This window comes from Salvelinus fontinalis, chromosome 13 (genome assembly GCF_029448725.1).
Source record: "Salvelinus fontinalis isolate EN_2023a chromosome 13, ASM2944872v1, whole genome shotgun sequence".
NCBI lineage: Eukaryota > Metazoa > Chordata > Actinopteri > Salmoniformes > Salmonidae > Salvelinus > Salvelinus fontinalis.
In genome coordinates, this window is record NC_074677.1 from 26,437,757 (window position 1) to 26,454,980 (window position 17,224).

Genomic DNA, 17,224 nt, shown 5'->3' on the forward strand with positions numbered 1-17,224 from the left:
GGTGTCTGTTTCTCAAACTAGACACTATGATGTACTTGTCCTCTTGCTCAGTCAGTTGTGCACCGGGGCCTCCCACTCCTCTTTCTATTCTGGTTAGAGCCAGTTTGTGCTGTTCTGTGAAGGGAGTAGAACACAGCGTTGTATGAGATCTTCAGTTTCTTAGCAATTTCTTGCATGGAATAGCCTTCATTTCTGAGAACAAGAATAGACTGAGAAGTTTCAGAAGGAAGTTCCATGACATGGGCACATCCAGGTTTGAGAGTAGGAATACTTTGAATGCAATTGATAAATGTATTTCATCATCCCTCTCTCTCCTCTTGTGCAACAGGGGATCCTGGTGTTTGCAATCATCCAGTTTAAACCAGCCTGCTATGAGGACTACGTGTATCCCCCGTGGGCTCAGGGGATTGGCTGGGTCATCGCCATGGCATCCATCATCTGGATCCCCCTCAGAGCTCTTCTTACACTGTGGGTTCTGCCTGGCTTTTTCAATGAGATACTGAATTACTATATACTCATCTGTCAGTCTCTATCTCTCTCTCTCTCTCTCTATTCATCTACCTACCTATAGCATTATTGCAACTTTAGTACAACACCTGCAACCTCCTCAAGAGGTTCTGGTGTAATGGCTATGCTAAGGTGTTGGACAAAATTCAATTTTTGTGTCCTTTTTGCCATGTTTCATAAAAGTTTTGTCTTCCTCCCCCGAGAGATTAGTAAAGTTAATCGCCCCCTATTCACCGGAGAATGAGAAGTCAAAAGTACCATACTACCTGGGGATGGGAGGACAGACATACCCAAACATAGCAGTCATCAGCTGCTTTGCTCCTCTACCAGAGAAGCCTCACATTCAGACAAACCTCTGATACTGACTCTCCCTACTGATGGCCTCTGTGCCTGTGAGGTAGGGACTATGATAGGCTTGGAGAGCCAGGTGAGGGTTCACTCTGTATGTCGAGCTTGATTCACATTGGGGCTGGAAACCAAACTGTGGACTGTCTGTGGCCTCAAGAACTGACCACTATTGGTGTCACTTGAGACTTATACAGTATTACAGATTCATCAATGGGGATGTGGCTGGTTCTCCAAGTGAATGTCAAGACCTTTTTTGAACACTATTATAGTCAATAATGTGAAAACAAATACACAAAATTGATATTTTACATCCAAGAAGCTTACCTACCTCTGTTTTGAGTCATCAGAATGGAATATGATGAGGAGTGGGTAGTGGTAAACATGACGGATAGGCCTTAACTAACATGTCCATATGTTGCACTGTCTGAGCTTTGGTACTATGTCACGTAAATAAAAATAAAAAAAATATGCCACATGTTGCCATGGATAATCTAAGTCAATGATCTTAGAACTGGTTGTTTGGCTACATATTATATATTATGTAAAATATTCATTGCAATCTGACAAAGGGTTACGTTCCGTGACTCATAAATGATAAGTTACCATTGTAAAATGATTGTAAATTATACAGTATATCAACATTTATTTGATATACTGTATATTAAAAAAATACTAAAATAAAATGTTTGAAAGGAAATTTAATCAGGCATAATTATGTCAAGTATTATAAAACCTCAAAATAATCAGGATATTGTCATTGTAGTAGGATAAATACTGTACAACTCCTGTCATGTTGTGTAAAGTAAAAATAAAAAAGCCAACTGACTCAAAGTCCAAAGGGTGTGCCAGGTTTTTACAATCACCAGTAGGTGGTGTCACAAACACCACTACAGACAGAGGTTCCTTAGAAAAACATATTCAGAGGTGTTTCGTTTATAAACCTGTCCAAGATTATGCCATCTAGTTGATATTTGTTCAATTAACTGAATAGCTCTACGAGTTTAGGTCTATTTGGATAGAATTTGACAGTAAAGTGTCATCAATAAGAAGAAAACACATGACAAAAACAAATAATGGCACACAAAACAGAGGCCACCTTTGACAATTCTTATTTCATTTTATTGAGAAATATCTACTGTATCATACAAGTACACACTTGGGGGAAAGTATACATGTGCACTCATGAGTTAGTAACTTCCTCGAGACAAGATGCCAGTGTTTTCTTTATGCTCCTCCAAATGGATCCAAAGTCAAAACATAGAGAATGACAAAGGCCTCTAGTGGCCAAAAGGTCATATTAGCATGGGCAGCGCCATTGAGGGCTTCCACCATTCTAATGTCGTCAAATGTGTGGGACTTCCAACTTCATTGGCTGATTCCTCCTGGTGACCCTGTTGGAGTCATGTCCAACCGAGTCATCAGGAGGGATCAGCCAATCATGAAGAAGAGAATTTACTAAGTCTCAGTGGCGTGGCCCATGCTATCACAGATACAAAGATGAGTCCTCTATCTATCTCTATGGTGCAAAACAATTTAAGGGCCTTATTCAATCAAATCCGCTTTAGCTGACATCTGTAAAACTCATGTTTTGAAAGTGTCGGAGGTGGACCTGTGTTAGAGCTGTCAAATCCACAAGCATCTCCCGGCAGGTGTGGCTTCGTGACAATAATAGAGAGCAGCTGCTCACCAATTTTGACAACTCCAACGCAGTTACACCTCCAACACCCCCAAAACATCACCTATGCACATGTCGGCTATTGCCGCTTAACAATTGATCTGATTGAATCTAGGCCTATCTCATATGGTTGATTTATGGAGTGGGGAAATACACTTGGTCCAAAGTGATGGTTGCGTAATCATGCTTGACTGTCCCTTATACACATTTGTTGATTGGTGATGGTTGGCATAGGTTTTGAAAAACGTACAAGCGGGACTTACTTGATACATAACAGGCTAACCAAATCTGCTTGTTATTAAAAACATGTCAAAATAGTAAAAATGGATCGAGCGTCTATGGTTAGAGGGTACAGCATATTATCCAAATCTACCAATAATCAAAGTTAAAATATTTATATAAAAAATAATACAAATAGCAGTGTTTTGTTCCATCATTTTAAACATATATGTAATATGACCTACATTTTTTTTTTATGTGCAATTGATGGCATACTCGTCCGTCCGTCCAGTCGGTCTGTCTGTCTGTGTCTGTCTGTCTGGTCATGTAGAATAGATGACTCACATAAGCACAGGAGCAACAACCCTCTTTTCTTCTCCTAAGTTTGATGTGGCTTCATTTTGAAACAAGGCTTCCAGAGCAATACACCAAAACCCATGTTGTAGCAGCACTCACAGTAATTCAGTAGTGGTTAAGAGTACCTGCCCATCCTCTCATCTCCAGACCAGATATTACTCCACCACACACAGCCTCCTCCTCACCTCCTCAAACCGATTCCTTCAGTCCAAATCCAGTTGAACACTAGTTTGTTTGTTTTTGTCGTTGCCCAGCAGAGGTCGCTAAGAAGTCGTCACAATGGTGCTTGCTGCCTGGCTCTATCGGCTCCTCCAGTTGCTTAACTTCCTGCTCTGTTGCTATGACATTTGTTCCACCGGCCTCATCTGCACATCTCCGATCTAGAGGCCAACAAGCAGGGTTACATACACAAAAAAATAAAGGCATCCAACAAACTGCATGAATGTCCTCTATAAAAGCGCACTGTTTCAGACTCTGCAGGTCAGGAACATTGACAACATAGAGTACCATTAGTCTATCTAAGAGTTAGCCTTGAGAGAGGCAGGATATAAGTAAGCCAAATGTTGACAGAAGCAACAGATAGACAGAGCACTACTTTACCTGGACATGAGGCGGGGCTCCCAGAACGTATGTGACTGCACTGGCTATGTCTTGTGCTTTCAAACACTGCAGAGGAAAAAAGGCCAATTAGTAATACAGTTTGTTAAAGTATTTGTATTGAGAGAAGCCGTAGGCACATCCACCACAGAAGGCTGCTGAGGGGAGGATGGCTCATTATAATGGCTGTAATGGACCAAATGCAATGGCATCAAAACCCTGTATTTGATACCATTCCCCTGATTCCACTCAGGCCATTACCACAAGCCCGTCCTCCCCAATTGAAGGTGCCACCAACACACGGACTCACACACGGACTCGCACAAAATCTAGCTGCCTTACTTTTATACTCTCATACACAGCAGCTGCTTTCTCTGGATCACTGTTGTGGTGCCGGAAGGCAAACTCAGTCTCCACTATTCCAGGGGATATACACTATGGAAGAGAAAGGCTCAAACCATGCTCGTTGTTGATGTTTATATATACACACACACACACACACACCACACACACACACACACACACACACACACACACACACACACACACACACACACACACACACACACACCAATCATCCTTCTATCTAATAATTGTATAAGACATTTGTCAGATTCATATGAAAAACTGTGACAAGGTAATGTTGCTCTGCTCACCGTGGCTCTGATGTGGGTCTTTGCTTCCCGTAGCTCTTGCCGCAGCCCCTCGGTTAGAGCAGTCACAGCATATTTTGTGGCACAGTAGAAATGTTCATCTGCACTAGGTACCATTCTATGTCCCCCCATACTATAGCAGGGAAGAAGGGAGTGCGGGAGGTAGTAAAAGAGAGTGAAATAATGGCATGTATACGATTGTGCTACATCCCCATCCTGTATCCCTCTGAATCTTCTGTCTAAAACCAAGAGTGAAATTGTAGGCCTTCTTCACTGTATCTCCTGAGAGAGTATTTCATCATTTAAATGTCAATTATAACATGCATTTAATGGGCTGTAAAGAAGCTGTAGTCTACCTGTTAATATTGATGATGTGGCCATCGTCCACATTCCGCTCTTTCATTGACTGGTAGGCCTCACGTGTACAAATAGACAAGGCCAGGACATTCACCTATAAGGGAGAGCTTCTGTCAAAAACAAGCACCTGCATCTGCCTTCACACACAAAAATACTTGTTTAAGACAGTCTGTCTAGGTGAATGAGAATACAGTTATAGTTCTCAACAGTGTCAAAGCTAAGGCCCCTTGTGAAATTACATCGCAAAAAATTACAACAGACCAAAAATGACCTCAGACAACATACTGGTTGGTTACTGGCTGGTCACACAGGTAGAGAGTGTCATTGTGTGTCACTGTGTCAGATTGTGGCACCTGACCTGTCTCATCCATCATATGACAGTGCCACAGTGACTTTGAGAGTGATGCCAGGCAGGGCAGGTTAAAGTCACAGTGGCGTAGCTAAGGTAGCATTGGGGGGTTGCCACAGCGGAACAAGGTCAGAATACAGATTACACCATCTAAAAATATACACGCCATACACATTCATCTTGGCTGCCATGGCAACAGATGGACAGGCGTTAGAAATGCTCAGCTCCTCTGGAGGGATGAGACTACCTTTAGAGCAGGGGGGGCTCAGCCTGGGGGTCTTCAATGGAATGGTCAAGAGCTCCATGAATCACAGTGTAAAGAAAAGTTCCAGCATAATAGATAGAGGGAAATAACGCCTCTCTTTTTTCCACAAGTGGACCTTTTTGTAGTACCACTGCCAGGTCTACTCTCATAACCAATGGAACGACTTCTTGTGAGGGGGGGTGTGTGGTTGTGGGTTCACTGAACCCCCTGAACTATGCTTCACACCACCTACTCTACAACAACAAGTATTTCCCTTGCTTAGCTAGTTATTCTCTTCATTTTTTATATTTCTGCTCGTTAAAGCGTGTATGTGTGTAAACCCATGTGTACAGTGTGTGTGTTGTCCACTCACGTCGATCATGTTCCTCCAGCTGTCTGTCTTGCCACTGAGCAGGGGTTCATTGTGGGCCAGGCCTGCATTGTTGATACACACGTCCACCCCCTGGTGCAGCGTCTTGATGGCAGAGAACATGGACAGGATGTCCTCCTCACAGGACAGGTCACACTTATAGGGGATCAGCGTACCGCTGTAGCCCGCACTCTGGCACTCTGCTGCCAGCTTCTACAAACACAACACAGATAGGAACAAGACCTCGGTCACAAATCAGGTAAACACATGACATGCATTTTTTTTAACCCTCTTTATCTCCCCGATTTCGGGATATCCAATTACGATCTTGTCTCATCGCTGCAACTCCTCAACGGGCTCGGGAGAGGTGAAGGTCGAGTCATGCATACACCCGAAACATGACCCGCCAAACCGCGCTTCTTATGGATAGGGGGCAGCATTTTCACGTTTAGATGAAAAGCGTGCCCAGAGTAAACTGCCTCCTACTCAGTCCCAGATGCTAATATATGCATATTATTAGTAGTATTGGATAGAAAACACTCTGAAGTTTCTAAAACTGTTTGAATGATGTCTGTGAGTATGACAGAACTCATATGGCAACCAGGAAGTGGGAAATCTGAGGTTTGTAGTTTTTCAACTCAGCCACTATTGAATATACAGTGGGATATGGGTCATCTTGCACTTCCTAAGGCTTCCACTAGATGTCAACAGTTTTTAGAACGTTGTTTCAGGCTTCTACTGTGAAGGGGGGCTGAATGAGAGGGGAATGAGTCAGAGGTCTGCCAGCAGCCACGTGCTCGTGATGCACGGTCATGAGAAAGTTACCTCTCGTTCCATTGCTTTTCTACAGAGAAATGAATTCTCCGGTTGGGACATTATTGAACATTTATGATAAAAACATCCTAAAGATTGATTCTATACATCGTTTGATATGTTTCTACGACCAGTAATATAACTTTTTGGAATTTTCGTCCGACATTTCCACTGGAGTTGCCCACGCCTCGTGAGTTTCGATTTGTTTACTAAACGCCCTAACAAAAGGAGGAATTTGGACATAAATGATGGACTTTATGGAACAAATCAAACATTTATTGTGGAACTGGGATTCCTGGGAGTGCATTCTAACGAAGATCATCAAAGGTAAGTGAATACTTATAATGCTATTTCTGACTTATGTTGACTCCAACATGGCGGATACCTTCTTGGGTTCTGTATGTCTCTGAGCGCCATACTCAGATTATTGCATGGTTTGCTTTTTCCGTAAAGTTTTTTTGAAATCGGACACAGAGGTTGCATTAAGGAGAAGTATATCTTTAAATCTGTGAATAACACTTGTATCTTTTATTAATGTTTATTATGAGTATTTCTGTGATTTGATATGGCTCTGTGCAAATTCACGGGATGTTTTGGTGGCAAAGCCAAATGTAAACTGAGGTTTTTGGATATAAATATGAACTTGATCGAACAAAACATACATGTATTGTGTAATATGTTGTCCCGGGACTGTCATCTGATGAAGAATATCAAAGGTTAGTAATTCATTTTATAAATATTTCTGCTTTTTGTGACACCTCTCTTTGCTTGGAAAATCACTGTATGCTTTCTGTGACTAGTTGCTGACCTAACATAATGATATGTTCTGCTTTTGGCGAAAAGTTTTTTGAAATCGGACACTGGTTGGATTAACGAGAATGTTATCTTTAAAATGATGCCTAATACTTGTATGTTTGAGAAAATTTAATTATGAGATTTCTGTTGATTGAATTTGGCGCCCTGCAATTTCATTGGCTGTTGGCGAACCAGTCCTAGACAGGTTAACACCTGCCCCGCTTAACCCGGAAGCCAGGTGCACCAATGTGTCAGAGGAAACACCATTCAACTGCCGACTGAAGTCAGCCTACAGGCGCCCAGCCCACTACAAGGAGTTGCTAGAGCGCGATGAGCCAAGTAAAGCCCCCCTGGCCAAAGTCTCCCATGACCCGGACGACACTGGGCCAATTGTGTGCCGCCCTATGGGACTCCCGGTTATGTTGTGACACAGCCTGGGATCAAACCCGGGTCTGTACTGACGCCTCTTACACTGCTGTGTCACTCGGGAGGCCCGTGACATGAGAATTAAAAAAACTCCAGATTAAAACGTTGCGTGTTGTGCTTTCAGCAATCAAAATTATTAGTAATGAAATATGCCTATTGAATTTGGTCAGTCACATTGATTTCAGCTGTAAAGAAACATTGCCCTACCCATTCACCCATACATTATCTGAAAGGAGCCACAACCATAAAATCAATCCCTGTATTGCATAAAAGGAAGATGATCAGGGCAAACTCAGGCTAGTCAGCTGCAGCACACCATAACTAACATTTAATCTAGTCTTGTCTGAAGAGTGTAGGAACACCTTAATACCAAACATCTGCAATCTCAAAAGTGTTGTTGACAAAATGCAGGTATTATACAAGTTTCCTTTTGGGCCATATGTTTGTCTAGACACAGTGTCTGGTTTAAGGAAATAAGCAATACGTTTATGACCCATACACATGATGTCCCTGTCTGGAGTGCTCTCAGTACAGACAGAGAGGGGAGGGATGGGGGAGGAGTGTGTGTGTGGAGGGAGAAGGGGGGGGGTTGGTGGCAGCAGCAGCACTGGCAGGCAGAGATGATGCCAAGGACTGTATGGCACTCTGAGCCTCTCCCTCTCTCTTTTCAAGCCAAAGTGCTGTGACATTTGGGACGAGAGCACTCAGTCTCATGAGGACAGGGCAGGGATGGAGCGACATGGGGACACGCGCGCACACACACACACACACACACCATACATTATCCCTTTACACTTGTGGAAATTGGCCTATATGGATAGGGCCAAATGTAAATGTTTCTAACAGAAGAACTATAGAAAGTATATACATGGCCATGGTAGAAATTGATAGAGAACAATTTGCAGATTATGGGGAAATTATCAGAACGAAGGTGAGGACACGCAGTTCACCTGACACAAGACTGAGTCATTTGTGCATTTTACTTTTACTGTACTTTTCTCAGCATTAGTCAATAACAAAATCTAAAAATACTCTGGATACATTCAGTGACATAATAATCATTGTCATGTTGGTGTAGGTGCAAGATAAGAAACTGATTACAAGGGTTTGTGTGAGAGGTCTAACTGGTGTCTCCAAGTGGCCAAACACCTCTCCAAACGGCACAGTTCTTTAGTAATTTCAATGCACTTTATGACTCAAGAAAAGAGCCTTCAACTATAAAAGGTGGTTTTTGAGCCCTCCTAGCTTTGCAATTGAGGAACTGAAGCAAGTACACTTGTAGTTGTTTTGGAATACAGCCCTACGTCCTTACCATCACACAATTACTGTTGTTGTTTACTTAATCCAAAAACGTTCCGTTATATATAGTGTTCTGGGTCAGGTGAGCATCATTTGAAAGCTTATTCCCAGCATGGCTAACTAAGTTATAAAATACAATCTTACAGTGTTAGGCTTTCAAAAGACACTTCAAACAGATTGTAGTTTTGGTGCGCATAGAATGGAGTTAATTCGTGTTCCTCGGCAACATTTTCTTCACAATAAAGACAAACATAGGCTCATTCTGTTCAGGACAACCCAGGGTATTATGCATGTCCTCCTTGTAACTGTGGATCAAACATAGCGATCATAAACGGTGATACTGTAAATTACATGAGTTTTCAAATATGGAAGGAAATGTGCACATTTGGACTCATGGGTGTGTGGTTTGCTTGTATGACATCAAAGCAGTATTTATTCTAATCCTCAACGTTTCATCTTTCAGAACACATTGACTCCTCTTGATTTACAGCATCTCCCTCATTCAGACAATAACAAATGTGCAAAAGTAGCCCAATTAGCGGGAGGGGTGGGGGCAACTTTATGTCGCTCGTGGTGCTCAAGTTTATAACGCCTGTCAGTCAAAACCCACACAGAGCTGTTTTACTATACAGCCACTGCATTCCAATTAATGCGCTTCTCAATGACAAAATCTGCCATTTTTAACCCATATACGGGATGACATGGGCTGTGAGTGGAAAGGGCTACCTAATATTCTAAACTGCCTAGAGCCTCCAAAGACTGGGATGTAGTGATTTAACTGGGATTATCTACAGAGAAGGCATTACCTGAACACAAAACCCCAGGATTAGAAATATTTTTGTAAGCTCTCTCTAGTTTTACAAACACATGATTCAACAGAGTTAATAAATAGGGTCATATGAGGGTGAACATAATTTCAATTCAATAGCACAAATACAAGCAAGAGGATTTCAATTGGTAATCACAGCCTCAGCATTCTAACAGGGGCTTCCCTCTTTACCCTGCCCTGCCCCCCCACGCCTGAGTGTGTGTGTGTCTGTGTGGGCTGGAACAGACAGTGACTCTCAGGAAGGGAGAGGAAGGCAGGTGAGGGTAGTGTGTGTGAGGAAGAGGATGAGGAATGATCGCCAAACAGAGCAGTGAACTGAAGTGCAGCCTTGGCCAGAAGAAGAGAGGGGGTGATGTGAGTGAGCAGAGCAGGGGTAGACGGGACGGGATCAGGGATAGGGTTGTAAAGGGTGGGTATATTTTTTAAGTTTACCAGTAAACTACCAAAATGTTGGTATCTTTCAAGGATTTTATGTAATGTATCACAATACATCTAGTGGCTCTTTTGACATCTAGTGGCGCGTATTCTAGCCCTGCTGGGTCGGTTTGTTATGTAAGGTCAGGAATGCAGAGAGACATCATTAACTGACTGTCTCAGGCAGTGTCCGAGTCCCACACACCCATCCAGCATCAGATAGTTCCAATCATTCATCCATACATATTATACAAGACTGGGTACCCGTTTAGCCCTGCTTATCCACAATTGTTCACACTTCTAATAGGATTTAGATGTATTTCTATTCTAAATGAAATAAATAATATTATTAATATCGGCAACAATGCTTTCAGATGGGATGGGAGCCTATGTTGAGACAGCAGTAATCGATTAAGCTAGTAAGCTACAGTGCAGCCATGAGTAGCCAGGAAGTGCTCTGAAATTAGATTTGTCTCAGGTTAACTCACTCTGCATGGCACTGAGTGAGACAACAGAAGGATTGTATTTTAGGCTAATGTGTCTATTCTCCTTTTGATCGGAAAGTGGGCATCAGGTCCTTCATGACGGACAGTTTAGTTCATCCCCCCTACCCTTCTCTTTCTCTTCCCGTCTCTTTTAAGCACCTGTAACACAAAATGCAACTGGGCCTGTCACATTGCATTTTTGTCCTCATTATCAAGACTGCTGTGCCGCCCTCACAGAAAGTGAGTGAGCAAGACAGAGAAGGAAAGAGAGGGTGGTTGGGTGGGTGTGGGGGGGGGGGGGTGTAAATGGTCTGGATAGAAAGCATACTACAAAATGAGCAAATCACAAGAATACACAGAATGGAAATAAAATAAAATATTTTTTCAATGAATGTAGGCCTATGCGTGTGGATGAGAGAAAATGAAAGAGAGAGAGAGAGAGAGGAGGGAAAGGGATGACAAAGAGGAGAGAAACTGGAGACCACAGTAGTTGTCTTGCGATGTCAAGTCAGAGCTTTAAGTCTCTAATTACAGTTATTAAATGCAGTCCCTCACCATGGCAGCCAGCTACCCTCCCAAGACAAATCTGCAGCTATGACAATCACATAACAATGCATGATCAGCCCAGACCGTATAAAGAACAAGAAGGCCTGCACACTGTTTAGGCTCCCAATTCACCGCTTTATTGACTACGTTTCCATCCGAAACGGATCTTCGTCAGGTCAAACAGACTGAGTGTTCACATCCCAAAATATACACATTTCACCTCACATGACCATTACGCACATGACGCATGGTGGGTGTGGAAACAATTCAATTCACTTTTGCGCATAGTCAATCATAATTAATCACAGAGGTATATATGGTCATAAAGGATTATAACATACAAATGGGTCCAAGTAAAAATTTAGGCAACAGTAAAAAAAAGAAAAGAAAAAGAAAAAGATTATGTTGGAATAGCTGCCCATATGTCCATTACGCGCAGGACGTGCGGTGGCCATATATATAATTACAGTGACCTATTTAAAAAACAACTTGTGTACCTCTAATAATTTTATATCAATGAGATGGGCACACGTAGCAGTTCCAAAGAAATCTAATATATATGTACAAAATGACCAAGTGAATGGCAGGACAAATCAAAGTGACATATTCATGTAAGAAACGGTCTGATATCAAACTCTTGGTTCAGACATTCAAACAGAACAACTCCATAACAGTAAAGTGAGACAACCTGTTGTAATGAATTCAATGAGTAAGGGGTGTCTGATCTTTCAAAATGAAAGATAGGCTATCTTTTTCATCCTGTCACCTGAGACCTGACAAACTGACCAAAAACATTGCTTGTCTTTCCTGAAATCATTGCCTTTAGAGTAGTAGACATCGACTACAAGCAGGTCCTTCATGAGTTGGGGAGGAATGATGACGAGATATAAAAGGATTATGGCAGAGGAGGAGGTGGTGGAGCCGTCACTGAGAGGGTGTGTGCTGCATGATCACATCCATTGAACAGAATGAAAGAGCAGCCGCAGAAAGGTCCAAAAGTTGGAGAGGGAAAAGGCTTTTATTACCCCTCTCCCTGAGGATAATCAAGATAGGGCTATAAAACAACATCACTAGCTTGTCGCTAGTTAGTCACTATATGCTCAATCAGATTAAGCCCATTAAACACACCTATTACACTGTCAATGTCAAAGCATTGCTATAGAAGCTTCGCAAAAAAATAAATACCCTTGAAATTAGGCTAACTATATAAGGGTAGGCTTACATGCAGTGGTAAGGTAAATTAAACATATGGCAAATAATAAGTATAAAAAGTAGTCTCTGATTGGAAAGTATAACCCAGTGATGTGAATGGCTGTGACACACTGATAACATGTTGGGGGTGGAGTAGGCTAATGACAGAGGCAGAACGGCCCACCGCCAGGTGTTGTGTAACTCGCTCACTGGGTCAGGCTAGCCAGTATGCCGGGATTTCATCCTACCTGCTGACTGACTGACACAGAGCATAGGAAGCTATAGATAGGAGCAGAGGTTTACTATAAATAAGGGTGGGCCTGGGAAGCAACTCAACTGAGCCAGTCTGGCTGGTATGTTGTATGTTCACTGCAGTCAATAAGCTTATGCTACATCAGTCAAGTCAAATCAAATCAAATTGTTTTTGTCACATGCTCCGAATATAACAGGTGTAGACCTTACCGTAAAATGCTTACTTAACCAACAATGCAGTTCAAGAAATAGTGTTAAGAATATATTTACTAAATAAACTAAAGTAAAATATAACATTTAAAAAAAGTAACACAATCAAATAACAATAACGAGGCTATATACAGGGGGTACCGGGAACGAGTCAATGTGCGGAGGTACAGGTTAGTCGAGGTAATTTGTACATGTAGGCAGGGGTAAAGTGACTATGCATACTGTAGATAGTAAACAGCGAGTAGGAGCAGAGTAAAAACAAAGGGGAGGGGGGTCAATGTAAATAGTCCAGGTGGCCATTTGATTAACTGTTCGGCAGTCTCATGGCTTGGAGGTAGAAGATATGTTAAGGAACCGTTTGGTCCTAGACTTAGTGCTCCGGTACCGCTTGATGTGTGGTAGCAGAGAGAACAGTCTATGGCTTGGGTGACTGGAGTCTTTGACAATATTTTGGGCCTTCCTCTGACACCACCTAGTATTTAGGTCCTGGATGGCAGGAGCTTGGCCCCAGTGATATACTGGACTGTACGCACTACCGTACGCACTACCCTCTGTAGCGCCTTACGGTCAGATGCCAAGCAGTTGCCATACCAGGTGGTGATGCAACCGGTCAGGATGCTCTCGATGGTGCAGCTGTAAAACCTTTTGAGTATCTGGGGACCCATGCCAAATCTTTTCAGTCTCCTGAGGGAGAAGAGGTGTTGTCGTGCCCTCTTCATGACTGTCTTGGTGTGTTTGATAGTTCATTGGTGTTGCAGTGTATGTATATATATATATATACACTGCTCAAAAAAATAAAGGGAACACTTAAACAACACAATGTAACTCCAAGTCAATCACACTTCTGTGAAATCAAACTGTCCACTTAGGAAGCAATACTGATTGACAATAAATTTCACATGCTGTTGTGCAAATGGAATAGACAACAGGTGGAAATTATAGTCAATTAGCAAGACACCCCCAATAAAGGAGTGGTTCTGCAGGTGGTGACCACAGACCACTTCTCAGTTCCTATGCTTCCTGGCTGATATTTTGGTCACTTTTGAATGCTGACGGTGCTTTCACTCTAGTGGTAGCATGAGACGGAGTCTACAACCCACACAAGTGGCTCAGGTAGTGCAGCTCATCCAGGATGGCACATCAATGCGAGCTGTGGCAAGAAGGTTTGCTGTGTCTGTCAGCGTAGTGTCCAGAGCATGGAGGCGCTACCAGGAGACAGGCCAGTACATCAGGAGACGTGGAGGAGGCCGTAGGAGGGCAACAACCCAGCAGCAGGACCGCTACCTCCGCCTTTGTGCAAGGAGGAGCACTGCCAGAGCCCTGCAAAATGACCTCCAGCAGGCCACAAATGTGCATGTGTCTGCTCAAACGGTCAGAAACAGACTCCATGAGAGTGGTATGAGGGCCCAACGTCCACAGGTGGGGGTTGTGCTTACAGCCCAACACCGTGCAGGATGTTTGGCATTTGCTAGAGAACACCAAGATCAGCAAATTCGCCACTGGCGCCCTGTGCTCTTCACAGATGAAAGCAGGTTCACACTGAGCACATGTGACAGACGTGACAGAGTCTGGAGGCGCCGTGGAGAACGTTCTGCTGCCTGCAACATCCTCCAGCATGACCGGTTTGGCGGTGGGTCAGTCATGGTGTGGGGTGGCATTTCTTTGGGGGGCCGCACAGCCCTACATGTGCTCGCCAGAGGTAGCCTGACGGCCATTAGATACCGAGATGAGATCCCCAGACCCCTTGTGAGACCATATGCTGGTGCGGTTCGCCCTGGGTTCCTCCTAATGCAAGACAATGCTAGACCTCATGTGGCTGGAGTGTGTCAGCAGTTCCTGCAAGAGGAAGGCATTGATGCTATGGACTGGCCCACCCGTTCTCCAGACCTGAATCCAATTGAGCACATCTGGGACATCATGTCTCGCTCCATCCACCAACGCCACGTTGCACCACAGACTGTCCAGGAGTTGGCGGATGCTTTAGTCCAGGTCTGGGAGGAGATCCCTCAGGAGACCATCCGCCACCTCATCAGGAGCATACCCAGGCGTTGTAGGGAGGTCATACAGGCACGTGGAGGCCACACACACTACTGAGCCTCATTTTGACTTGTTTTAAGGACATTACATCAAAGTTAGATCAGCCTGTAGTGTGGTTTTCCACTTTAATTTTGAGTGTGACTCCAAATCCAGACGTCCATGGGTTGATACATTTGATTTCCATTGATAATTTTTGTGTGATTTTGTTGTCAGCACATTCAACTATGTAAAGAAAAAAGTATTTAATAACAATATTTCATTCATTCAGATCTAGGATGTGTTATTTTAGTGTTCCCTTTATTTTTTTGAGCAGTGTATATAGTAGTACTACTACTACTACTATATATATATATACTACATAACCAAAAGTATTGGACACCTGCTCGATTTACATCTCATTCCAAAATCATAGGCATTAATATGGAGTTGGTCCCACTTTTGTTGCTATAACAGCCTCCACTCTTCTGGGAAGCCTTTCCACTATTGGAACATTGTTGCGGGGACTTCCTTCCATTCAGCCACAAGAGCATTAGTGAGGTTGGGCACTGAAGTTGGGAGATTAGGCCTGGCTCGCAGTTACCGTTCCAATTCATCCTAAGGTGTTCGGTTGGGTTGAGGTCAGGGCTCTGTACAGGCCAGTCGAGTTCTTCCACAACGATCTCGTCAAACCATTTCTGTATGGACCTCGCTTTGTGCACGGGGTCATTGTCATGCTCAAACAGGAAAGTGCCTTTCTCAGATTCTTTCCACAAAGTTGGAAGCACAGATCTGTCTAGAATGCAAGTCCCGCCTTTCCCACCTCCTCATTGGTTTTTAGGCGCATATACCTACGTGTGTGATTGAAAGATGAACTGAGGTCCAGACTCCAGTCCCGTTGGTGGTGGTAATGCACCTTAAACAGGTTGCTAACCGACATATAAAGCCCACAGAAGCAGAAGACTACTACTACTACTACTACTACTACTACTACTACTACTACAGTCGGATAGATTACTAGAAACTATTAGTTTCCCCTTTTATCTGTGGAATAAATGTCGGAGTAGAGAGCACACGCTTTTGTGTGACTCAAACTGGTTCAAAATTCTACAAAGATCCCTAAAAAAAGGACCTTGTGCATTTTAGGTAAAATAACAACCCAATGTTAATATCCCAGTACAAATTAGCTAGCAACAGAGAGATAGCTAGCTAAACGTCCATGAATGTTTCATGTGTTTCGACCTGCACCCAAATTCATGTATTTGGTTCAGAGTTCATTTTAATATTTCAACCTGTGAGTCTGGATTGCGTCTGGTGTGGATGTACAAAATCAACATGCGTGAGATAGTGCACTGTCTGGACAGAATGTAAGGGGCCTAGGCCAAACCATGAAAAACAGCCCCAGACCATTACTCCTCCACCAAACTTTACAGTTGGTACTATGCATTCGGGTAGGTAGCATTCTCCTGGTATCCGGCAAATCCAGATTCGTCCGTCGGACTGCCAGATGGTGGAGCGTGATTCATCACTCTAGAGAACGCGTTTCCCCTGCTCCAGAGTCCAACGGCGGCATGCTTTACAACACTGCAGCCAACACTTGGCATTGCGCAAGGTGATCTTAGGCTTGTGTGTGTGCGGCTGCTCAGTCATGGAAACCCATTTCATGAAGCTCCTGAAAAATAGTTATTGTGCTGACGTTGCTTCCAGAGGCAGGTTGGTAAGGGATTATAATGATGACAGAACTACTTGAGTTTCTATTTAGAATTGTGGTCGCACATTCAGATTCATAGTTGCAAGGACGATTCGCAAATGTGTAATTTAATTTCGCAAACGTGTATCATGATGTGTGAAAGATTTAACAACGGTCGCAAACTTGTAACTTCACATTTGAATAGTGAGACCATAGATCTTGTGAGACCATATGCTGACACATGCACATTTGTGGCCTGCTGGAGGTCATTTTGCAGGGCTCTGGCAGTGCTCCTCCTTGCACAAAGGCGGAGGTAGCGGTCCTGCTGCTGGGTTGTTGCCCTCCTACGGCCTCCTCCACGTCTCCTGATGTACTGGCCTGTCTCCTGGTAGCGCCTCCATGCTCTGGACACTACGCTGACAGACACAGCAAACCTTCTTGCCACAGCTCGCATTGATGCACCATCCTGGATGAGCTGCACTACCTGAACCACTTGTGTGGGTTGTAGACTCCGTCTCATGCTACCACTAGAGTGAAAGCACTGCCAGCAGTCAAAAGTGACCAAAACATCAGCCAGGAAGCATA

At 43.4% G+C, this 17,224-nt stretch overlaps 2 protein-coding genes across 3 annotated transcripts in view; one reads left to right on the forward strand and one right to left on the reverse strand.

Moving 5' to 3' along the window:
- Window positions 1-1,660, forward strand: part of LOC129868325 (T-box transcription factor TBX6L-like) — a 73,634-nt gene extending 71,974 nt beyond the window's left edge. For both annotated transcript variants that reach the window (XM_055942193.1, XM_055942194.1), the window contains exon 10: window positions 329-1,660. In XM_055942193.1, coding sequence (XP_055798168.1) covers window positions 329-360 — 32 coding nt within the window. In that variant the 3' untranslated portion in view covers window positions 361-1,660. The remainder of the gene's footprint in view (window positions 1-328) is intronic.
- A 288-nt stretch (window positions 1,661-1,948) lies between these two features.
- The window catches only part of LOC129868328 (dehydrogenase/reductase SDR family member 11), a 42,745-nt gene continuing 27,469 nt past the window's right edge, over window positions 1,949-17,224 (reverse strand). The window contains exons 2-7 of the mRNA XM_055942209.1: window positions 5,680-5,889; window positions 4,713-4,807; window positions 4,360-4,489; window positions 4,046-4,138; window positions 3,707-3,772; window positions 1,949-3,486 (exon numbers count right to left, since the gene is read on the reverse strand). Coding sequence (XP_055798184.1) covers window positions 3,445-3,486; window positions 3,707-3,772; window positions 4,046-4,138; window positions 4,360-4,489; window positions 4,713-4,807; window positions 5,680-5,889 — 636 coding nt within the window. The 3' untranslated portion in view covers window positions 1,949-3,444. The remainder of the gene's footprint in view (window positions 3,487-3,706; window positions 3,773-4,045; window positions 4,139-4,359; window positions 4,490-4,712; window positions 4,808-5,679; window positions 5,890-17,224) is intronic.